At 44.1% G+C, this 23,965-nt stretch overlaps 2 protein-coding genes across 5 annotated transcripts; both read right to left on the bottom strand.

The window, feature by feature from the left end:
* Window positions 1-1,455: 1,455 nt before the first annotated feature.
* Window positions 1,456-13,592, bottom strand: ncoa5 (nuclear receptor coactivator 5). 4 transcript variants are annotated; one of them, XM_089011222.1, is made up of 12 exons: window positions 13,456-13,592; window positions 11,859-11,912; window positions 9,915-10,183; window positions 9,624-9,731; window positions 9,047-9,110; window positions 5,525-5,776; window positions 5,345-5,442; window positions 4,410-4,539; window positions 4,148-4,350; window positions 3,294-3,498; window positions 2,982-3,073; window positions 1,456-2,679 (listed from the first exon to the last, which is right to left on the bottom strand). In XM_089011222.1, exons 3-12 carry the CDS (start codon window positions 10,081-10,083, stop codon window positions 1,928-1,930), a joined length of 2,073 nt encoding a protein of 690 aa, XP_088867348.1. In that variant the 5' UTR covers window positions 10,084-10,183; window positions 11,859-11,912; window positions 13,456-13,592; the 3' UTR covers window positions 1,456-1,927. The 4 variants fall into 4 exon arrangements, with proteins under 4 accessions (XP_088867348.1, XP_088867347.1, XP_088867349.1 ...); XM_089011221.1 differs by having other exon boundaries at window positions 5,345-5,445; window positions 13,456-13,591; XM_089011223.1 differs by lacking the exon at window positions 9,624-9,731 and having other exon boundaries at window positions 5,345-5,445; window positions 13,456-13,591.
* A 2,920-nt stretch (window positions 13,593-16,512) lies between these two features.
* LOC148889814 (rho-related GTP-binding protein RhoA-D-like) lies at window positions 16,513-22,533 on the bottom strand. The gene is made up of 5 exons (XM_089011246.1): window positions 22,385-22,533; window positions 19,720-19,877; window positions 18,890-19,010; window positions 18,560-18,690; window positions 16,513-17,685 (listed from the first exon to the last, which is right to left on the bottom strand). Exons 2-5 carry the CDS (start codon window positions 19,873-19,875, stop codon window positions 17,512-17,514), a joined length of 582 nt encoding a protein of 193 aa, XP_088867372.1. The 5' UTR covers window positions 19,876-19,877; window positions 22,385-22,533; the 3' UTR covers window positions 16,513-17,511.
* Window positions 22,534-23,965: the final 1,432 nt, after the last annotated feature.

The following is a 23,965-nucleotide window of genomic DNA, read 5'->3' as shown; positions in this document are numbered from 1 at the left end:
CCCCCCCAAAAAAAAAAAAAAAAAAAAACCACACATCCTATATTGCGGCAAAGGAGGTCACACCCGATCTTATCATTCAAAACTAAAAATGGCAGCTGGCTAAATGCTGCTCTCCAGTCACATTGTAAACATTGTGTGCATGCACGACAAGAATATATTTACCTGTTTTTTTTTCTTTTTTTCCTGCTCGCACGCATGACTGTAAATTCCCGCACCCCCCCAATCTTCTTTTAACCTTGAAAGTGTTTCCAAATGACCATGATGATTAACTATAGTAGAGTATAAGATTCTATTTTTCATGTATTGTCTGGAAGAAATAAGTACCAAAGTATATTTATGTTAAATATATTTACATTCGTATAAATCTATATATATGCATATAAAATAAAATATGACATTGTGCAAATATTTGCTCCAGTGAATTAGATTTTTCTGTGAAAAAAATATGAACAACAGAGCCAAATTAGTGTATTTTCCAGTGTATAAGGTGAACCAGAGTATAAGGCTCACCCCCCCCCCCCCCCCCCCCCCCAATGAATGCTGTATTTTCTAACTTTTTCCACATATAAGATGCACCAAGCGTCGTATACGCGGAGAAAGTTTGAAAACATGAAAAACAACCAGATATTTCGGGGTATATAAGGCGCATCGCATCGCGTCGCATCGGAGCCTAAGGCTGAACGGTGTATTTTCAAACTTTTCCCCATAAAAGGCGCACCGAGCGGCGTATAAGGAGCAGGGACACCTTTGGAAGAGTAAAGGCTTTTGGGTGGACCTTATACACTGGAAAATACGCTAGCTAGCAAAGCCAATTTTGATGATTAGAATAGTTGAGAAGATTGTGGATATTTTCAGAAATTCAATTCAAGAACTGGTACGCTCCAACACTCCTTTCAATACGTTTCAAACAGACAATCCTTGCCTTCTTTCTCTCTCTCGACAACAAAAATGTTTTGGCAAAATGTTTCAAGGCGTTTTTGGGAGAGAAATGGTTGAAGAATGTCCCGTCTGGAGACATTTCTCCAAGTATGATTTGTGTAATCAGATCTCAATGACCCCCACGGATGAAGACGGACGGGATCAACATGCTATCGCTAAAAGCTTATAAAGTGAAGCAACGTGTCTTCTTTTTTTCCAGATGGGAGAAAAAAAATGCCCAGCATTCCCGCCAACTTGCTAAATACTTCTTCTTTTCAGATTTAATTTGTGACATCCGTGTCAGGAATTGGCCAACTTTTGTTTTTAATTCACCGGAGCCGTGGACGAACACAAAATGGATGCCTGAAATGTGGCATCGCTTTTATTTATGAAGTCGCAAAGAGTTTGGTCATTGAAAATCGCTCATTGTGTGCTTAAGTTGGATTGTTTTTTCTTGTTTTGCTTTCATTGGTGGCGGGATGTGCTTTGATAGGTGGCCGCTGGGGGTGGGCTAACGTGTAAATAAATCAAATACAGTGAGTGTGCAAATGTTTATTTGATGTGTTAAGTGTAAGTGAAATATTCTAAAAGGTTTGGAAAAAAATGTAATCTATTATTGTGTTTCATGGTACCACATTTACAAACAAAACAAAAGTTGTTTTCCATTTCCAATGCTTTTCTCTCTATGGCGATGATACTCATTCTTATTTTATAGATTTGTCAGCACAAAATGCAATAAACCAATCCCATTTTATTACAGCAGTCGTGTGGTGGTGCCATTTTGTTTTTTTTAATGAATGAATGAATGGAGAAGGAAAGAAAAACTAAGTCTTTGAACAGAAACATTCACGTGCTGGGAGAAGATCACAGAGGATGTCCTAAAAAACATAACATTGACCTCACGCGACAATGGGACGTAAATATTCACAAAGATAGAAAACATCAACAGCGCTGACTAGAAGGAACGTTAAAATTGTTTAGAAAATATGCGGAGGTGGTTTGTTGTGACTCAGTAATGTCGGGGGTACATTTGTGTCATCTGGCCCATGTTGGGTGCCGGTCGAGCGGGTGCAAGTTGTTGTTGCTGCTGCTGCTGCTGTTGGTGGTGCTGGGGGGCGAATTGGGGCTGCAGCTGCTGCAGTTGCTGCAGTTGCAGTTGCTGTTGCTGTTGCTGCTGCTGCTGCTGCGGCTGAGTTGACAAACCGCCAGAGTTCATCAGGTGGTTGAGAGCCGGCCCACTCTGGATCAGAGTGTCCAGCGCTTTCTGGACGCTGGGATTATCAAAATTGATCCCGCCGGAGTTGGTCGGGCCCCGAAGAGCACCCGCAGAAGCGCCGGCGGCAGGGTTGCGCCCCAGCGAGCCGCCGTAGCCCTGAGGCCCCGCCCCGCCGGGGCGCGCCGAATTGTAGTCCTGCGATTGGCCGGCGGCGTTGGAGGAGGAGCCCGACGAAGCGCTCCCCTGCGCGCCGGAGCTACTTTTGAACAGGCTGAGGATCTTGGCCTGCAGCTCCTGGTTGGAGTTGGACTGCTGGACGCCCACGTGGGACGACGGCGCCCCCGCGAGGCCCGCCTGCTGCTGCGGGAGCGAGAAGACGGGCTGGGGCGCCGCCAGGCCCGAGTGCGGCGGCGCCGCGTGGCCGGACGCTTGCGGCGGCGGGCGGGCGGAAAAGCCGTGAAGCAATCCGGCCGTCTGCGCCGCGCCCATGGCGGGCGGCCCCGCGGACGCCGCTTGGACCTCGGCGCCGGAGGGAAGGGCCGGGGCTGTCCGGGGAAGAGCTTAGTTAGCATGTTAGCATGAGCGCCGCATCGCCTCTTTGGACGCCGTGAAGAATGACGATAATAATCGTCATCATCCATTTCAAAAAACTCCCAAGGACACTTTACAGTCAGTCACGGGATAAGTTTTTCCTGCGGGTGAGCAGCGGCAGCCACACGCTCGAGCCGGAAGTAACATAAAACAAGGATAGGAGCTATCAGTGGATTTTTTGCACGTCACGGTCTGTCACGGGTGCAAGGTGGCGGAGGAATGGAAAAAAAAGTAGCAGCGAGAAGATGAATTGTACCTGCGTGAGGGTCGCCCGGATTTCGTGTCAGCCTGGCTCGTTTGTCAGTGAGGTACACAATCAGGCCTTCCAGTTCGTCGGGCCTTAAAAACCTAACAAGGGCGCCAACAATTAGTACACACATTCAACTCACTCACTCACTCACGGCCACTATTGGGGAATCGAAAAGATGACGTCGGGCGCCACTCGGGTTTTCTTTTCTCGTGCCGGCCGAGGCAATGTTTTTTTTCTCTCCGCAAGGGGCAGCGTTTGCCTTTTTTCCACCTTTGTTTGTTCCGTCGTGAAATCCCGTTGCCGTTCTTGTTTGCTGACCTGTTCTCCGCGAGCAGCGTGACGGCCGTCAGCACGGAGGTGGGGTGGCTCTCGCGGTCGGGCTCCCGAAGCAGGACGTCGTCGGCCATTTTGGCGGCCTTGCGGGCGATCTCCTCGCGATCTTTCTCGCGGGTCTCCATCTTGTAGGCGTCGTAATTGTGGCCGATCAGCATCATGGCGTCTTGCATCGGCATGTTCCGGTGCTCTGTCGACAGACGGTCTTATTTTCATCCCAGCAAATTCAAGTCACGATGGGCCATTTCAATATCATGTGTGAAAAAAAAAAAAATACCCAAAAAATTAAAAAATAGACACGGGACATCATCAATCGTGTCAAAGTTCAAAGCCTTCTTTTCTTGCGTTTCAATTGCCACATTTATTTGGCAATTGAAAAACAGAACGTGGATGGAGCGCCATTCCCCAATTTGTTCGGGTTTTGGTTTTTCTCGCTGGGGGTGACGATAAAGCGCCGGTCAGACCTCTGCCAATGTTTTTCCCTTCCACGAGGGGGCAGCATTTACCACGTTAGCAATTTTTACACCTTCGGCTGTTGTTAAAGAGCTAATGTAAACCATATGCGGAACTGTCGCGGCTTGGAATCGAAGCGGATTTACTTGGATTGACGTGCGACAATGACAAAAACCACGGCACGGGAGTAGACGCATTTTTGCGCATCAGCTGGCATCGAATGGGTTAAAAGCATTGATTGCATAAACTGCTCACATGAATAATAAATAGAAAGAAAGACGGTTGAGTGGTACCTGAGCACATCTTTGCGCGCTACGTTGAGCTAGTCGTGAAACTGCGGCTACGAGATGAGAGCATCTCAATAAAGTCTGTCGCGGTCGCGTTACCTTGAGGCGTGCCAAACAGGATGTTGACGGTGCAGGATCGATGCAGCTGGTGCTGCTGGGTAATGATGATGGCGAAGGGAGTGCGGGCGCGGCCCACATCCTCCAGCGCCTGCGTCAGGGACACCTCGGTGTTGAGGAAGATCAGGTCCACCACCATGCCCAAGTCGTGGACTTTGCGTCCGACCGTCTCCGCGTATTCCCGGCTGTGAAAAAACACCAAGTTAAGTTCAAACACTTTGATCGGGAGAAAGCGCGCCCTTACTTTTGCGCCTTGTTGACGACGATGACAGAGCAGTCGACGGGGCGTTCGGTGTCGTGGCGGCGCTGCAGTTCTTCATAGTACTGTCGATAGAGCTCATTACGGCGCCGCTCTTCCGGACGGGGGCGCTCATCTGTCGGTCGACACACAGGCTAGCTAGCAAACAGCATCTTTTTCCGTTCGAAAAGCGCCACGTGAAGCAGTCCTGGCAAAAAATTAGCCGACACCAGGGCAGACAACTCGGAAAAGTTGCCTGCCCCATTTTTCACAACTTGAAACACAATAAGACGAATACTCGCAAAAACAAAAACATTGTTGCAAAGTATTAAGGATTGATAATTAGAATACATAACAGAACAACACTAGTTGATGTATGTACTTAGCACAAATGCTCCCTTGCTTAATTGCTGCTAAATCTCCCTCGCTGATGAGTTTGCTCCAGTTGCGCTTTGTCCATACACTGTTGGGCACAATGCAATGTTTGCCACGAGCCACGTCAACTCTTCTTTCCACCATTGCTTTTCATGTACGTTTACGTTTTGTAGCGTCATACATTTTGTTAACTTCTTTTGAGGTTTTGCCTGGATTCCGAACCACTTATCCATTTTTCTTGTGTTCTCGGTGCGCCTGCTTTGGAAAGTGAAATGCACCCGGAAGAAGCAAGTTATTCGCCGCAGGCTTCTGATTGGCTGCCGAGTATGCAAATTGCCAAATGAAGCAAAATTCCGACATTTCCAAACCAATTGAAGATTTCGGAATAAAGCAAACATTTGATGTGAAAATGAAAAGTTGTCGGCCACCCGGGCCGAGACGTTCTGTAAGTTGTACGCCCGATGTAAACGTTGCGCGCCGCGGGCGCCCGGGCAGACGTTATTTCAGACGCTGCGTGAAGTCAACGTGCAATCGCCCGGGGGAAAATGTCCCATCACTTGACATACCTTCAGCCTCACGCCGGCCATTCCACGGGTCATCCTTTCTTCTGCCATAGTAGTCATCTGCGGGATTTCCACCACGGTGGTAACGCTCGTATTCCTCTCTGCTGTATCAAATGATTGAAGAAGGATTCAGCAGCAAAGTCTTTCACGAGGTCTCTTCCAGCCGCAGTCGGTAGACTTTACCTGTAGGCGGGATCACTAGGACCGCCTCTAATGTCCTTGTCTCGGTTCTCTGGACCGCGGTATCGGTACTCGTGGTCCCGGGGATGGCTTCCTGTCCTATGCTCTCGGCCGGAATCTCGATGAGGGTCCCTTCCGTCACGGGTATCGCGATCTCGGGGTTCGCGAGGGTCGCGATCTCGGTGATCACGGGGGAACCCTGGTGAGCGGGACCGAGCCCGGGGATCCTTGCCGTCCCCGTAACCGCCAAATGGCCTGAGTAAGAAGGCAGAACTAGTGAGATCTCCAGCTTCTTTTACATTGTCACCGGTGCTTCAAAAACAATCTTTTACACCACAAGGAATGGTTACTTTATTTGAAATATTTCAGAGTCATTTCCCCTGAAAGTCACACCACACTATAAATAAGCAACCACACATTCGGAGAAAAAAAAAAATCCTCAATTGTACCGTATTTTCCGGCGTATAAGGCACAACTTCTGAAGAAAATCAAGACTTCTGGGTGCACCTTATACACCGGAAAATACAATAACGTGAGGAATAAAATCAATATGCAAAATTGCTTTAGAATGTAATACTTTCTGAAATAATTCATAAAAGGTCCCAATGCTCGGAAACGGTCGGCAAAATTGAGGCTGGAGTAAAATAAATAAGTCTGCTCATGAGTCGAATGACCGATACGCATCAAAGTGGATGAGGCGTGTGAGAACTTCCATGATTGAGGTTATAAAAGTTAAAACACAACAAACAGACTAGAAGGTTACCTTCAACGTGTGAAAGATGACCCCCCCCCCCCCCAAAAAAAAAAAAAAAAAAAGATCTGGTAGCGTTTGCTTTGTTCGGCGTGCGAAGAGCGAGACCAGAGGCAGAACAAGCCTGCTCAGTTTCGGGCTGAGAAGAAAAACGCCGTTCTTGAGGAACCTTCCGACTCACCTGACCTAGGCCCATGGCATTTTTTCTCCCCATTTCCCAAACTTCAAGACGGCCATTGACGTACGATTTGAAGACGAGGACAACAGATCTGCGCAAGCTTCCCAAAGAATATATTCCGGTAGTGGACCAAAATGTACCAGTTGTGATACCAGTCTTGGAAATCCTGACAGACTCTTGAGAAGATTTTGTCAAAGCTCACTTTGAGATCAATTACTTGCCCAAGATCAAAGCTGAGGGTTTTTTGGGAGTCGGGGAGCATAGCATCTTTTGTTTTACTTCTGAATAATATTTGCAGCAGAAGGAGATCATTGAAAAACACGAATAAGGTGTGCGTTTGTGTGACTTTGCGTCCCAGTACCAATACGCTAGGTCGACCATTGCTACGTGTGGCTAAGGGTGTTTCTGTGTACCGGTCTCAGGCAATAGAAGAGGTTGAAAAACAAAATCAGCGAGCAGGGGACATTGTGAGTGAGGGCATTATCGCCGAGAAAGCACGGCAACGTGACTCGGATATCATCAAGAGGCAACGACATCAACGACCATCACAAAGGTTCATAAAAGCACTTAATTATACAGTACAGTTTATTTCTTTCGTTACAATACAATAGCATGTTTATTATACATAAAATAATGTAGATTTTGTGTAGTTTTAAGGTTTATTGAGTAGAAAATTGTGTTTTATGGGGACCTGGGAACGGATTATTCTCATTTTTATTGGTTTCCTATGGGAAATAAATGTTTGGCAGACAAACTTTTCACCTTCCACACTTTCTGGGAACCAATTAAGTTGGTAAGCTGAGGTATGACTGTACTTGATACCATGTTTGCAGCACATACAATAAAGTTGTGTTCACAAGTCCGCCACATAACCTAAATTCATTGGCAAGTTCATAAGCACAAAACACGAAGAAAAGTGACGACCACAACGGCGAGTGTGCGTGGCCTTCTTGTGCGCCGTGGCAACACATACTGTATTCGTACAGTGCGTGCCGTCCGCAAACGCAAAACGTCGGGACAGTCGTAAACGAGAACCTGTAGTAGTTTGTACGCACGTTGTTGGATGCAGCAGATGCAGAGAAATTTGTTTCACGCTCGCATATCGTATGGCAGGTGACGTAACGGATATGTTTATTTTAACACGCCATTGGTTTCATTACTGAGCGCTGTATAAATTTCATTCACAGGAAATAAGCAATTTGTGATGCTCACAGATTGAAGTTGAAACTTTTCAGTGGTTGGCTAAAACAATTCTGAGTTTTTTTCTTGACTCAATGAAGTGTTCTGGACCAACAGTGGCTCTTAACCAGCAAGTCGAAAATTAAGTTCAAGTTGACTGACCAAGTAAATATTCATTGCACTCATTTTCTCTCTATGGAATGATTGATTCATAGTCTGTAAAGGGTGGAAGAGTAGAAGTCAAGGAGCTTCCGTTTGCTATTTCAGCAAAATGAAATTACTTTGGCGAGCCGTTCTTAAATACTTCGGAAAGGTGTTGATGAAAGGTTTGGGTGCCAATAAAGCGCTGGCCAGACCTCTGGAAATGTTTTTGCTCTTCCACGAGGGCGTAGCATTTCCCTTTTTTCCATGTTAGCACTTTGTTCCAGCTTCAGCACTATCTAAACCAATATTGCATTGTATTTTATACAGCAGCCAGCCCCCATTTCGAGCTCAGATAACATCAGACCCATATAACTTAGGAAATAACTTTTTTTCTGATGAAAGGAGAGTCTGAGGTTTCTGACGCAGCATTGGATGTTTATGTCGTCCTAAAACTCAATATTCTGTGGGTCCTGGAATTGGAGTGACAATGACAAAAACCCTGGCACTGGAGTGGACACATTTTTGCACATCGTCTGGCAGCGAATGAGTTACAAAAGATTGTAGGTCACCGTTGAAGTTTCGTATTGTTTTTTTGCGAGTGGCTTTTAAATACCTTTAGTGGGATGATGGTGAGGAATTTTTATTTGCGACAATGCTTTCTTTTCTGTCGTACGTCGCGTAAACAGTTTCCACAACAGTTGAAGAAAATGTATACAAAAGGTTGGGAAGCAAGCGCTCAGTTGATACTGGAAGAGGCCACAAAGTACAAAAGTATAAGTTCAATCCAAATCAGGATGACTTGTCATACGGGTGCGGAAAATCTTTTTGTTCTTCACATCAGTTTTGACCATAACGCAACACTGAGCGGATTGCTATCTGCCCAAGTGTCAATGTATCTTTTCGTAGCTGACATCAAGACGTTACCCGCTTGATTTTGCACGACTTAAATAATGAACTCGACCGATCTATAAAATGATGATACATCCCTCATCAAAAAATGTCAATCTAGCAGTCAAAACAAAATGAGAGGCAAAAAAAGATGTGAATATCAAGACAAATCTTGACATTCTCTTATGAGGTTTATTTTAAATTCCTGTTTGGTGAAATAATGGAAACAACTTATAAAATAGGGGCTTGCACTCCTCTATAAAAGCTGACATATGTCCGTCCGTCAGCCATAACGATCGGAAGTTGTGGTTTAAGTGGTTGCTTTTTGAGCGGCTGCTTTGGAGGCGATGATGGTAGATCTCGCAACGAATTTGTGTTACATTACCTGCGTGGAGGGCTCAGCTGGGAATGCGGTTTAGCGGACCGTCGCTCCACTGCCATATTTACATCTGAAAATAAATCAATCCAAACGTTGAACAAAATAAAAAAAAATAAAAACAATGGTAAGTTCATCAGACGGAAATTGAAATTCCCACGGTCCAAAATGAAAATGGCATCCGTTCGAGCAAACGTGGGCTTCCTTAGTGGACGAGAGGTCAAAATGCAGCGCGAGGACTTGAAATAACCAGGAGGAAATTCTTTTCCGTCGGCAAGGTGGCGGCGAGGACGACGCATTAAAGCCATTCCGAAGTAAACGCAAAGACAATTGTGGCAAATTAAACTAATTCAGCAAATATGTTTATTTAGTTTGCGTGCTAATCATTCCAAAATGTCTTGAACAGAAGGCAAAAACATGGCAAGGAACGACGTCATGATCTATTTTACATCCCATGTAAAATGCTGTGTTTGACTTCACGAGTCCAATTTTGATCACACAAAATAGAAGACAAGTTCTACCTATATCACGTGGGAGCGTCTTTTACATAAGAGGTCTCGTCATACTTGGCGCAGTCAAAGCTTACCTATTTTGTAACCTTTATAAAATCGACCCGATTGGGCCTGCTTTGCCGCTTCAGCTTCTTCTACATGCGCAAATTGTACAAATCCATATCCACGAAACAGGGAAATGCCTGAAAAGGGGACATTTGAAATGGTACAAAAGAAACACGGGAGTGAATACCTACCCACGTAGTCAAGCACTGATGCAAGAAAGAAATAGTTACACGCTTACAAGTCAAGAGAAATCAAAAGCTGCAAATGAGATAAGTAAGACAGATGAGCTAGTTGTCATTCTTGACGAGGTATTTACTGACCAAGTATCTTTCCGTACGGACTGAAAAGCTCTTCCAAATGCTTCTTCTCCATGATGGCCGTCGGCAAATTCCCAACAAAAATCCGTCGCTCCATGTCCCGGGGATCGGTGCTGCTACAGCTGTGCGTGAAGTGCGTTGGCGATGGACTGCGGCTTCTTTGGCGAGACATGACTTGATCCCAAGCTTTTGCGGATACGTTCCTTGTACGTTCAGAAATGCTCGGAAATGTTTAGTATTGAGCGGATGGATACAAGCAAGAATCCACGATCCTGAGGTGACACAAGAGATTACAATTTCTCTGGAGGATCAAAAGTTGGAAACGGAGCAAAGTGGTCGCGTGGCGGAAATGGAGGGGAAATTCAAACGACGCAGGAAACGTGTCGCCCATTCGGAAAATTCTCCAACAACTTGCCGGGCACGATTTGTATCGTCGTATCCGTGGTTTGAATTTGATGCGACAAACGATTAACGACCGCAATTGTTTGTGTTCGTTTTACGGCTGGTCGCGCAAGTTCACCGACAAACTTCCCCGCGGCAAATTGTACGGCGGCCATTTTGTACTGCTGGCGAAACGGCGATCCGGATCCGTGTCGTTCCAATTCAAAATGTCCGATTAGAAAACAGTTGAGCCGAGAGTGTCCTTGGGTTAACGACTCGCAAGTCAGAACGTGTCGAGGTCCATCACTGCTAACATAGTAAAGCCACAATAAATATTGGAATCAAATACATTTCTCGGTTATGAAAATAAACCTGAGAAATGAAAAAGGAAAAAAAAATGTAAACAGTAAGAGCAGAAGACAATGCCTTCTTGTATGTATGCATTCTATGGCCACTTGGCAAATGAGCTGATTCTGCGCCATTGTTAAAGCGGAGACCCACCTACACAATGAGATCATGACAAGACGGCAATAAAATCAAGGCACGCTTGTTCATGGCCCGTTCACTTCAACGCGCGGGCCCATGTGAAAAGATGAAAATTCTCACATCAAATATTTGAATGCTGCAAAAGTCAAGATCTGAGACCACATAACCAACCTCGTGGCACAAAATGGGAAGTGGTGTGTTTCTAACTGTTTGTTGACATTTTGAGTTAGCTTGAAGGAAATACTATTTAGCGGCATAAACTAAACCGGTCCAAACAAACCAAAAATGTCCTTGAGAGTTTTCAAAGGCGCTTATAAATCAAATGTATTATTATTATTATTACTAGTTACATTCGGTGTATTAGCTAACTATCTATTAGCTATGTAGTTATCTAAGTGACAGGCTATCTAGCTAGCTATCTGTTGGCTATCTATTAGCTGTCTACTTGCTGGCTAGCTAGCTTTCTATTTGTGTGTTTAATAGTGACATTCAGTGTATTAGCTAACTATCTAGCTATAGCGCTATCTAGGTGGCTAGCTGTCTAGCTAGCAAGCTAGGTTTCTATCTATCGACTTCCGGGTTGAGTGAACGCTGGCGCGTGCGGCTGCCGCTGCTCACCCACAGAGAACGTATCCCGTGACTGTAAAGTGACCTTGAGAGTTTTGAAAGGCGCTTAGAAATTAAATGTATTATTATTATTATTATTATTATTATTATCACAAGTTATGTCATTCACTGACATTCCCGAATTTCTTCGGGAATTGGAAATATGATGTGGAAATCTGTCCACCGGAGGAGACAAATATTTACACATCTGGCAGTGAATGAGTTAATGAAGCGTTCCTTCTTGTCATTGCACAAGCCCTCCTCCACAATGTTAAACCAAATGCAAAGTTTTGAAGAATAATTATTTTGGGGAAATGACATTGTTTTGACAAATCCAGAAAGCAAAATGTTCCATTTGCGTCTTGCCATCAGGTAAATGTCTGCATTGGAAAGATACTGATTTGTTTGAAGGCTTCACATACCAAAATATTATCGGAGGCGGTAAAACTGTTCAGCCAACAACCCCATAAATACCTTTGGAAGAATCCGTGAGATGAGGATGGTGGTCCCAATCAATTTGACCAATGTCTGAAAGAGATTCCAAAAAAAAAAAAAAAATGCATGTGAGGACACGTTCTCAGGAAAGCCAATGGCGTGCGTGCGTGTGTGCGTGCGGCGCCACCAGTAAATTTTGACCACAGGGCTGCATCTAGGAAATGAAAAGTTGGCCCCTCGTGTCTGAAAAGAGGGCCACATTCTAAATGGATGGGGCCCCATTTAACTGATGAAATAAAACTAAATACAATCATTGGAGCATGATATTTCGAAATTGAAAAAGCATTATTTGATTTATGATTTATTACGGGGACGATTGATTTAATTATGTGTTGATGCAATACAGCTACATATAAATATATCTTTTCTTTGATACGTGCAATATGAACAGTTTTTTTATGAAACGTCTTTGCACATTTACAGTATACATCTCAGTCGTGTGACATTTTTACTTTGCTTAGAAGATCTTGTTTTTCGATCCTTTTACCCCCCATCAAATTGCTGCTGTGGACTGCAAATTTCCTCATTGTGGGACCATTCAAGGTTTTCCGATTCTGATTTTCTCATGTATGCACAAACAATTTTAATTCAAGTCAAAGAACATATTCCTACATAAACTACAAACATGTTTAGTGACTACACAATCAATCCTGTGGTATTTTGATATTCAACAGTATCACAGAGAAAACAAAGAGAACAGACTTCTTACTTGTGTTGACTTAAACCAATGTATTTGCTTTGAACATTTCCCATGTAGTGCAACAAAGTTAAAATCTCTGATGGAAACCAAACAGTTTTCACTTGTCGTTTTAACTAAATGTGTTTCTTTAGCAAATGTTTTGTTGCCATAAGTAGTGTGAAATAGACGCTGAGCACGTAAGTATGTGTCGTAACGAATGTTTTCTGTATATATAGTTTCAAAGGCAAACATGAATGGCGCGCGTTTCATTCTGAACTCGTCTAAAAGTATGTTCGTACAACAAAAAGCAAACGGGGACAAGTTGATATTGAGCCATCCTTCCTTCATCGCGCTCACAAGCGCTAAGCGGCGGACTTCCAACGACAAAGCGACGCACTCCTGCGTATGGAGCAGCGTTCAAATCACCCCTTCGTCACCATTTCCCCAACAATTCCAGCAACGGATAAAATCACTCGTTTGTAAGACGACCGCAGTCTCTAATAGTCAAACGTTGCGTGAAACGACTGCTGTATTTGCGCCTCCGCGTGGCTGCTTCCAAGGCGACTGTGAACAAGACAATATGGAGTCCGCCGCCAAAGAAGGCGAAAGGCCCATTTAACAGTCAAGTTTGGGGCCGTGGGGAAAAGACGAACCCCACAAGAGAGCAAACCGAAATCGATCGATATGATTGACGAGCACACGCAGTCGCATACTTAATGTACCTCGCGCGCTCTTTCGTACGAATCTCTCTCTAGTCGTGCGAGGAGGCGCTTTACTGTGAGTTAGCCATTAGCTGCTAGATTAGCTGGCAAAAATATATCATTGGCGCGGGCTTTTTCTTTGACGTATAAAGGAACCACGTTTGTTTTAGGATATCCAAATTAAATTTGTAGTTACCTTCAAATGAGGATGTGATGTGTTTTTATGCCGTTAAATCGACCACTCCGTTGCCTTCATACAAAGTCGACCCCCCTTGTTCTTCTTCTTTAAGGTTTGTAGGACAGATGAACGCGTACGTATTTGTATTTCCGCTACTCTTCTTTGCTCGGTGCCGCCGCCTGCCGGTGGGAGGTACGTATATCTCAACGCGTTCGCGGTGCGTTTATTTTTGGACGCTTGGATACATTCAAATATGTCAACAAGTTTAAAAAATGAGGTGCATAAAAATGTTCTGACCTTGTTGAATATTCGGGAAAATGATCAGTGCAAAAAAAGCACTGGGTTAGGGACGTACAAGGAGTTATTAAAGGGATTACGGAAGATGAGCGTTGGAATGAAGGTTATTAATTAGGATAGTGGTGACATCAATGATCGGTTCTGTTGATATTTCGGGGGGGGGGGGGGAGATGTTTCCAAGGAAAATGCGCTCCCACACTCCTATGAGGAATAACCGGATCGGAAAACGAACGAAGGGACAATTCGTTTGGATTAGAGTTGCAAGCATGTTGTAAGTGACTTCCGGGTTGAGTGAACGCTGGCGTGTCTGGCCGCCGCTGCTCACCCGCAGGAAAATTTATCCCGTGACTGTAAAGTGTCCACCGGAGGTCACTAAAGTCGAGGAGTCAAGAACTGAAGTAATCTTCAAGCAATTCCTCCCATCGGTTCGCTTCTCCGGTCGTCGGCTGTTTAGCACGCGCGCCTCACTTTGCAGAGGTGAACGGTTCAAATCCGGCTCCGACCTTCCTTGTGTAGACGTTGCTCGGTCTCCCCGTCCTTGCGCGTTTGTTTCCGGTTTCCTCCCACATTCCAAAGACATGCATGTTAAGTTAATGCAAGAGAGTGTACTTCTACTTATGAAAATAATTGTTTTTCTGACCAGAAACCTTGCTTAGGAAGACATTCTGAAGAGATCAATACATTAAGACACTATTGTTACGAGTTTATATTGCCCTGCCAAAAATCCCATTTCGCTTTATCGCAAAAATGATAAAACATTCAATGTAGGCAAAGCTGTTTTTGCTAGTTTGGCTATTCACCTGCATCGTCATTTCAAATTGTAGTGTACGAGATTGGGGGTGGGGGTTAACGTGACACCGAGCAGAAAATATATATATATATATATATATATATATATATATATATATATGTGACGGGTGTCACAACAGTGACTGTCTTCATCTCCACGATGCTGCTGTATTAATGAAGACGAGACGCGTGGATGTGTCTTTTTATTTCTTTTATTTCTGCAACACAGTATGGCAGAAGGGATGGGTGAAGTCGCATGGGTTTCGTCTTGTGATTAACCTGAATCTCCTCGAGATTGTTCTCAAATGCAAAACATTGTAGATAACAAAACAGAATTAACAACGTGTGATCGTATAGTGGTTATTTACAGAAAAAGAGAATACAACACAAGTTCACTGTTATTTACAAGATGTCCCTGAACGCATCATGGGCGGAGACTCGGCAGAACACGCGGTGCGCTTGTAATGGCTGGCGCACAGTTCAACCAGCCACGGACACTCACGGGCAAATGAGACACGACACAAGAAACTAAATATTGTTCAATAAAAACGAAATGAAACAATTATTACCTGCAACACAGTATGGCAGAAGGGATGGGTGAAGTCGCATGGGTTTCGTCTTGTGATTAACTGCGATAGAAAAGCGCATATTCCTAAGTTCCACTCGACAAAACGTGAAGTAAATAATGACACAAAAAGTAATCTGGACTCGAATGAATAAGGGAACTAATTAGATAACACTAGACAGTAAAAAAGGGGAAACAAAATAAGATATTTTCATGAAAATGCGCGTTAATCAAGACCAACAGAAAATTGCGACTCACCCTGAATCTCCTCGAGATTGTTCTGGAAACTATGGGCGGGACATAGTGCCACACTGTGCGCCGTTGCGTCACTTCCTTCATAATTTAATAACCTAAGTGTACAACTCCGTTACATATATATATATATATATATATATATATATATATATATATATATATATATATATATATATATATATATATATATATATATATATATATATATATATATATATATATGCGCACGATGCACTCCTGGAATGCTGCTCCGCTGACTATTTGACTTGCGTTCTCAAATAACTTACATTTCCCCAATGACAAGATTCCTGCTTACAGATTAGAAGCGCGCTAAACGAGGGGTTACGAGGGGTCACGAGGGGTCACGTAATATCACTGCACCTTTCTTCCTGGGGGTTTCATGTCAATTTCTGTAAGGACACACACTTAGTTGTCACGTAGACAGTTTCACGCTACTTTTTTTGGGGGGAGCGAACATTTTAAGTCCTGCTTACTATTCAGAACTTGAGAATGGGACAATAGGATTTGGATCTTTGCAGGTGCATTTGGTGTGACCAATTGCTTCTTGCTCCGGAGAGACTTTCGGTTCAAAGTATGACAGGGCCGAGTCACTTCATCATTGTTAAACCGTGACACATTGCCAGTGCAGTTCAGGAGGTGTTTTATCACCGATCGGATTGGAGTTTCCGCTGCACGGTGAAGACATTTTACAAGCAGAGCAGATTGACAAGCACCAAAGAGCGAGACGTTGATCGCTTGAGGGTGATTTGACCTTCTTTGCAACGTTGAATGTCCACGTCTAACTCTTAATAGTTTGACTTGCTTATGCTTTATTTTCACTTCAGGTACAAGGTGAGCCAAAAAGATGAGATGCGTTCCATTGTGGCTTTGATTAAAAAGCCATTTATTTCAAATGACAACCACGCATTATTCAATTTGTGGGAGAGTTGCAGCTATTTATGTAAATCTTGAGTCAATTTATGTCCACCGTTTTCGCATTGAGAAAAAATGAACAGAAATAGTTGAAACTCTGCCGAATGCTCTTCCATAAACTGAATAACGTGCGCTTGTCATTTGAAACAAATAGCTTTTGAATCAAAGCTACAATTGACATCTTTTTGGCTCACCCTGTCGGTCAAGCGAAGCCCAAGTCATTGAGTGAAACGCTGTCGGCTTTCTGTTTATTTGTTTTCGCACAAAGGCGCCGAGACGTATTTCAATGGCTGCTTTGTCTTCATATCACGTCTTGTCTCGACACTCGCCGCCTTTTTCGTACGCATCTTTTGCACGACTTGGACAATTGATAGCAGCTGATACGACCCATATCTCAATGTCGTAAATAAAGTGTCGTGCATTTTATATTCAGCCTGAAATCGCCGAATGACGGTCTCCCTAACTAAATGGTAAAAGCTACAGAGAAATGTTTGTATTTGAGCCGTCAGCCAACAGAAGAAAAAAAAAAAACCACGCACGTTCAACTTCAACTGCTCTACCGACTCCGGTAGAGAACGCCGACGGCGTACCAGAACAGAGCAAAGCAAACGCACTCAATTCCCATCAAATACACAAAGAATGAAGAGCCGCCGGAAAGCCACGTGAGCAAACGACGCCAGTTCGAGGCCAACCGCTCGAGCGCAGATTCCATCAAAGCCCGAGTCGAGAGCCAGAACAGCAGCCGTTTGTCACTCTCTTGCATGGCGTGGTTTGCAATGACAACACGATGAGGGTACAAGTAACCGGCGATGTGGAAAACGTACAAAAAGGCACTGGCCGTCAATGTAGAGGGTCGAGGGGGGCAAACAATTTGGACGGGACTGGACATGAACGGGGGAGGACGCTAATACGCCCTCGCCGGACAACGTGGCGTCCGTCCTCACGTGCGCTTCAAATCACTGCGGCTTTCAAAAGTTTCAAGAAAACATGAACAAGTAAAGGAAATCAACACAGACACACATTTTTTTTCCCAACAACCATTTGTAGTGTAGACAAAGTTCATTTCTTGTATGTTTTGCATATAATTCACCTGCCCGACTCCTACGTTGAAATGTAGGATAGAGTACAAAGATGCCATTTGGGCGGGGAGGGTAAGTAAGTAAGTCCTTTGTTTTCTTTCTTTCTTTCTGGCTCCTCGTTTGTTGCTTTTCAACAACGGCGTCTTGACGGACAGCTCACAATAGCGCGCAGGTGCTTCTCTTCTTGCGCTTGCGGACTTGTAGCGCCGCCCTGGTGGCCATTTCAAACACCTCCCGCACGCCATCCTTGGTCTTGGCGGAACATTCCAGATAGCCAAAGGCGTTGATTCTGTTGGACATCTCGCGGCCTTCCTCAGTCTTGACTGGCTCCTGCGTGGTAGATACGTCTCAACTTCATTCATTTACAACGAATGCTTCAAAAAGTTGTTGTTGTTCTTGTCATTTTCACTCCAATTCCTCGAGGTTGAGGACTTCAAAAACATTCAACACGGCTTTGGAAACCTTACACTCTCTTCTTTCTTCAGTAAATAGAGTTAATTCCTAAATGGACGCAGATGTCCAAAATACAATGCCATGCTGACTAGCTAGCTATTTATTAGTATTATTAGCTATCTAAGAAGAATCACCTGATGAAGAATATACTCTCACTGGCCTCTCTTAGCTAGCTAGCATTCTATCTATTTGAGTTACTTCCGGGTTGAGTGAACGCTGCGCGTGTGGCTGCCAATGCTCACCCACAGAAAAACTTATCCTGTGACTGTAAAGTGACCTTGAGAGTGTCGCTTAGAAATCAAATGGATTATTATTATTAATACATTCCTATTGGTTTATATTGCGCTTTAACAACAGCTAAAGCTGGAATAAAGCGCTAACATGGACAAAAGGGAAACGCTGCCCCCTTGTGGAAAAGAAAAAAACACATTGCCAGAAGTCTGGCCAGTGTTTTATCGGCACCCAAGCATGAAAAAAACAAATCCTGAACAAATTCGGGAATGGCGCTCGACGTCATATTTTCAATTCCCAAATCAATTTGTGAATGGCAGTGAATGAGTTAATTGAGGAAAAAAAAGTAAATAGATTCAAGGCCACATAAAAAAAAACTAAAAATGAATACATAAAATTCTTCCACTGAGCGGTGCAAATTAGTGACAGGGCTAGCAGCGTATCTCCGTCTCCATCAAATGAAATGGTTGAAGTGCGTGTGAAGAGTCGCCGGAGCGTCGGGTCCCTTTTGAAGGTGTACCTGCTTCATTTTGGCCAGCTCTCTCCGCGTATGCTCGTCGTTCCTCAGGTCCTTCTTGTTCCCCACCAGGATGATGGGAACATTGGGACAAAAGTGCTTCACCTCGGGCGTCCACTTCTCGGGAATGTTTTCTGTCAACGAGAAATGACAGAGATTAAAGGGAGGAGGCGACTATAAAATGGGGCGCGAGCCCGTCATTTCTCACGACGGGCAGCTGCGCGGGATGGACGTCCTTAGCCACATTCATCTCTCTCACTTTCAGGCTGCTGACATCAGCACGAGGAGTGAAATATTGTTGGCAAAGTCGAGGGAAACTCTTCCGAAACATACCTAAACTGTCGGGGCTGTCAATGGAAAAACACATGAGGATGACGTCAGTGTCCGGGTAGGAGAGAGGCCGCAACCTGTCGTAGTCCTCTTGACCCGCAGTGTCCCACAAAGCCAACTCCACCTGCATGAAAAGGAGCGCCAAAAATACAATACGTCAACTACCACGCTAAAAGTCATATGTCATATTTCCAGAAAAGAAAGTCCAAAGAAAAAGGATGCCTTGCAGAGTGTCCCAAAATAGAGGCGTGCGGAGGCGGCGGCGCCATGCGTGAGCATGCGTAGCCAGAGCGCTCCCACGGGCGGCGGGCTTTGTTTGGGGAGCAAAAACACAAGCAGAAACCTCGCATTTTAGAGCAGGTCACACCGGCTTGACGCCGAGAGATTTCCCCAAAGCGCAAATCCATGTGGTCTGCTTGTATGCGCCTCTCATTGGAGAGGGCGGGCTGGAAGGGCTGGAAGGGCCGTCAATCCGCCAAAAGTCCACCGGGAATCTGTCCCATTTGGATTTCCTTTCATCCAAGTGCCAAAATGACAGGAAATGACACTTTTATCGCACGGGAGGGGGACAAAAAAAACACACACACATCCAGTTTGCAAGGACCAAGTAAGCCCTTGTTTCTTGTCTGAACAGGAAGTTGGAAGGTAGACCCATTTCCTGTTCCGACAGAGTAAGACATCAAGCTACAACTATATACGTGTGTGTAGAAATAGATGTCTTTTTTTCTCCCATGTTGGACCAGTCAAAAAGGTGTTTGTTTGTTTGTTTGTGTTTCATAAAAGCGCTGAGGATTGCGTTCTACGATTGTTTGTATTTGAAGCGTGATACAAACCTGTTTGCAATCCACTTCGATATCAGCGATGTAGTTCTCAAACACCGTCGGCACGTAGACTTCAGGAAATTGGTCTTTACTGAAAACGATGAGAAGGCATGTTTTGCCACAAGCGCCGTCGCCGACGATCACCAGCTTCTTCCGAATGGCCGCCATATCTGCCGACGGCAGAAAACGTCACATTCAACTCAAAAAGACGCCGTTCGTCTTAAACAGGGGACAATCCGCCAGCTGCAAATAAATCCCGGCTTTCCCTTTCTACTTCTGATGCGGCGCTTGATTGGAAATTGAGCGTCTACCTGAAATCGGGAAGGCAAAAGAGCAGACAGCAAACACACTTTTCCGGTTTAACGGAAAACCCAGCCACTCGTTGGGAATACCGAAATACGGAGATCGTGCAAGATAAACAGGTTCAACTTGGCACTGGAAACAAACAAACAAAAAATGGCAAAGCGCGCATTGTAAAAAGGCACGAAAGAATGTCAGCGTTTAGCACAGCGAGTCAGCGGCGCAACTATTCCAACTATGTGGCGGGTTAATGAACACGGACGGCGCCTTTTCTTTGTCCAAGGAGGTTTCCTGAGGCTTAGGGCCCGATGGGGGCCGATGGGGGCCGATGGGGGCCGATGGCACTTATGCAACAGCCTCAGCGGCGCTACGGCAAAGCAAAACGGGAGCCCGGCCTGCGAGCATCGTGATCGGCATCCACCGCGATGAGTCCCGACAAGCGGGCAAAAACGCCTTTTGGAAAGGCACACTTCAAGTGGGCCGTGTTTAGAAAACATTACAAGAGAGCGATAATGTGGTCCGACAGTGATACCTCAGCTTACAAATGCTTTACTTTACACATTTTTCGCCTTACGAGAATATAATCTCGGCATACGATGTAGTTTTCGGCAAAGGAACCAAACCCCACGAAGCGCCACGGCGGCTGGCGGACTAGTTTTCCACACACCCTTTCTTTGAGTGCAGACGTGGTTTGTTATGAAGTGGAGTACTTTTGCTATTGTGGGAGCGAAAAAGACCCCGCCGCAGGCTAGTGTTAAGCCAAAGAGGAAAATGAAAGAAGATGACAGTCGAGCAGAAGGAGGACATCATCGAAAAACACCAACGAGGTGTGCGTTTGTCTGACTTAGCGTCCCAGTAGCAGTACGCTAAGTCGACCAGAGCTACGTGTGGCTCAGGGGGTTTCTGTGTTGTCTAAGCAACGGTTTCCAGCAATAGAAGATGTTTTATGGGGACCTGGGAACAGATTATTGGATTGGATTGGATTGGATATGCCTTTATTAGTCTCACAGTGGAGAAATTTACATTTCACAGCAGCAAAGTGATGAAAGTGATGAGTTATTCTCATTTTTAATGGTTTCTTATGGGAAATAAATGTTTGGCAGATAAACTTTTCGCCTTAAGCACACTTTTTGGGAACCAATGAAGTTGGTCAGCTGAGGTATGACGGTACTTTAAGGTTCCACTGTGAATTAAATTGAGAAAGTCACCTTTACAACAAATCAATGCGGGCAAAACCTGTTGACATTCTATCGATTTGAAAATGGAACGACTGTGACATGACAAAATATTAGCTTCTGGCAAATATACCAAAGTTGTTTGCCAATGACATTTTTCCAGGGATTTTGGTCATTTCCATGATTCTTATCTGAACGCGTGCAGGTTCAGAATCCCACGGATTGACACTACAATCAAACTTGATGAATTAGACAAACCGGTGAAGTGTAACGGTAAAATAGAATGGCAGACTTGGCAACAACGCTTGATGTAAACCAAACAAATGGGGCACAAAGTGGAAGAAAACACTCTTGGGTCACCAGCACATCCACTGTTCACAAAACGGGTTTCATCACGAGCCGAGAAAACCTGCAGTGGGAAATGCACACTTTTGCTTTTAGGTTGCACGCTATCTGCTCTGTGGGGATTTTGGGCCATTTTGATAGGTTGCACTGGGGAAAAAAAACTGAAGGGAGTTTGTTATACACTCAATATTGTTTTTCCGCTTCGTGTGGCTTTCCGTTTCTATTAACGCTCTACATTGCACGATAACTGCTGATTTTATTCTCGGCAGAGACCAAGCGAAACGGGACATTTGCGGGTTCTGCGCCATAATCCTGTGATCCGGTCATTCCCAGGAGAATGTGCGCGAGCGAGTCCATCGGGACATTCCAGAGGGGAAACGTTTCATTTTCGAGGACTTTCCAAGTAGCTCAACTTATTGCCATATTATCCAATCAAAGTAACAGAACGTATCTAAAATAACACGATGCGAGTGTTGTTGAGCTTGGAGATAAACACCGATAATAAATGAAGACATAACGAGGAACTCGAACGCTGTAACTCATTCGATGTACCTCCTCCTTTGACATACATACAGGTAGCTGCGGTGATTAAAAAAAAGTGTAGCAAACAAGAAGAGTGGCTAATATATCTGATTTAAATACTTAACACTACCAACTTTATAAAGAAATACAAAACAAATGAATCAAACTAAGTCAAAGCTCAGAGATGAGTTTGTCCAAAAGGGGAAAAAGGCTCAGTGAACGTGTGGAGCGGAAGCCGCCACCCTAAATGAGTCACAACTATTGTGTCACACCAAAGAAAAGAAAAAGAAAAGAAAAAGCTCGCCCTACTATAACACAAAAACAATGTGAAATACCTTCTCTCCAGAAACTTGACAATATTATTCGTCCGCGATATGAAGTCCCTGTCGCAATGTTGCAGGTTCCTTCTCGCGGTGACTCGTTCTTCGCTTTCTTTTTCGCCGCAGTGCTCGACAAATGCTACACGGCTAAGAGAACTGGCCCCGCCCACTCGATGCTAACATGACCCAACCGTTTCCGACTAGGTTTCCGCAATAACTATTTGACGTATCTAAATAGTATTGTCGGTTTTTAATTAAAGTTAACCAACATGACCTTACGTTACCATATAAACCGATAATAAGGTTGTTTAGTAAAATTATCCAAACCTGAAGACTAACTTTACGACAACAGATTTTCGTTTGAAGAGCAACTATGCCAGTTTCCGTTGACTGTAATGAGTGAATGGTGGAGCTCCTGCTGCATGGCAGCGAGGCGGTGTGGCGGTATGGCGGTATGGCGGTATGGCAGTATGGCAGTATGGCAGTATGGCATTGGCAGTCATGCGCCATCATTCGCTTGCCTTCCCTCCCTGGTTGAAGATGACATCATCGACATAGCGAAAAAAGATCGACCGCTCCACTGCAACAGGTCAGAGTGATGGGAATTCCGGCTCTTTTCAAAGAGCCGGTTTTTTTGCCTCGGCTCACTAGAAAGATCCGGCTCTTTTAGCTCCCAAATGGCTTTTCAGTTTGTTTGTTTTTTGTTGCTTAAATTAATCAACTACCAAAAAATCATGTCAAATTATGTGAAAACGAATTATTCATGTAAAAAATGCACTATATCAAATATTTGTATTGATATGGCTTGATTTATATGTGCACAGAGAGCATCCACAAACTTTCACTTTCCCTGTGGTTAGTCTGGTCTGATGATCAGCTGTCACTAATGTGCTTTTCATATTAATAATGCTATCATACCAACTAGTAAAAATATCATCATTGAATAATAATAACAGCATAATGTAATAACATATGTCCACCTGTCGACCATACCCCCCCACCTTTCTTCGTTCACTTCAGCGATCCGGCTCTAAGAACCGGCCCGTTCGCGAACGACACGTTACTACAACAGGAGGTGCCGCTTGAGGAAGGCCGACTGATCTTTCTTGCTCATAATATTTATACAATCAGTTGGTATGCAGAGTGTTCACAATCACATTTTGGAGTATGCTTTTAATAATAATAATTATAATTATTATTATTATATAAAGGGCAGCCTGGTAGCCGAGTGTATATATATATATATATATATATATATATATATATATATATATATATATATATATATATATATATATATATATATATATATCAAGGCAGCTGAGTGAGAGGCAACAGTACTAATGCAGATTGATAAGAGTTTACGTCTTGCCCTGTAGCAGAGAACTATATATATAACCGAGAATTGATAAAATGCTAACATAGCACCAGTTGCTAGGCAACAATTGCAATCTAAAAAAGCAACCAAGGAAATGTGAGGATTTGACTTCTTACTCGATTATTCAGCCACACTCTCTAATTACTACCTGTTAGAACTGATCAAGCCGCTAAAAAATGTGCGCAGATGAAATAAAATGAATGTAATAGAAAGACAAA

This window comes from Hippocampus bargibanti, linkage group LG12 (assembly GCF_051943395.1).
Source record: "Hippocampus bargibanti isolate YZ-2025 linkage group LG12, ASM5194339v1, whole genome shotgun sequence".
Lineage (NCBI taxonomy): Eukaryota > Metazoa > Chordata > Actinopteri > Syngnathiformes > Syngnathidae > Hippocampus > Hippocampus bargibanti.
This window is presented reverse-complemented; position numbering and strand designations above follow the sequence as displayed.

Coding starts and splice junctions, on each gene's coding strand:
- ncoa5 (XM_089011221.1), bottom strand. CDS start 10,083: ATGTCTCGCCAAAGAAGCCGCAGTCCATCGCCAACGCACTTCACGCAC. Junction 9,732..9,914: donor TCCGTACGGAAAGATACTTG/GTCAGTAAATAC, acceptor TCCCCTTTTCAG/GCATTTCCCTGTTTCGTGGA. Junction 5,777..9,046: donor CAGCTGAGCCCTCCACGCAG/GTAATGTAACAC, acceptor CTTCTTACTCAG/GCCATTTGGCGGTTACGGGG.
- LOC148889814 (XM_089011246.1), bottom strand. CDS start 19,875: ATGGCGGCCATTCGGAAGAAGCTGGTGATCGTCGGCGACGGCGCTTGT. Junction 19,011..19,719: donor TCGAAGTGGATTGCAAACAG/GTTTGTATCACG, acceptor CTTTTCATGCAG/GTGGAGTTGGCTTTGTGGGA. Junction 17,686..18,559: donor AGCTGGCCAAAATGAAGCAG/GTACACCTTCAA, acceptor TCTACCACGCAG/GAGCCAGTCAAGACTGAGGA.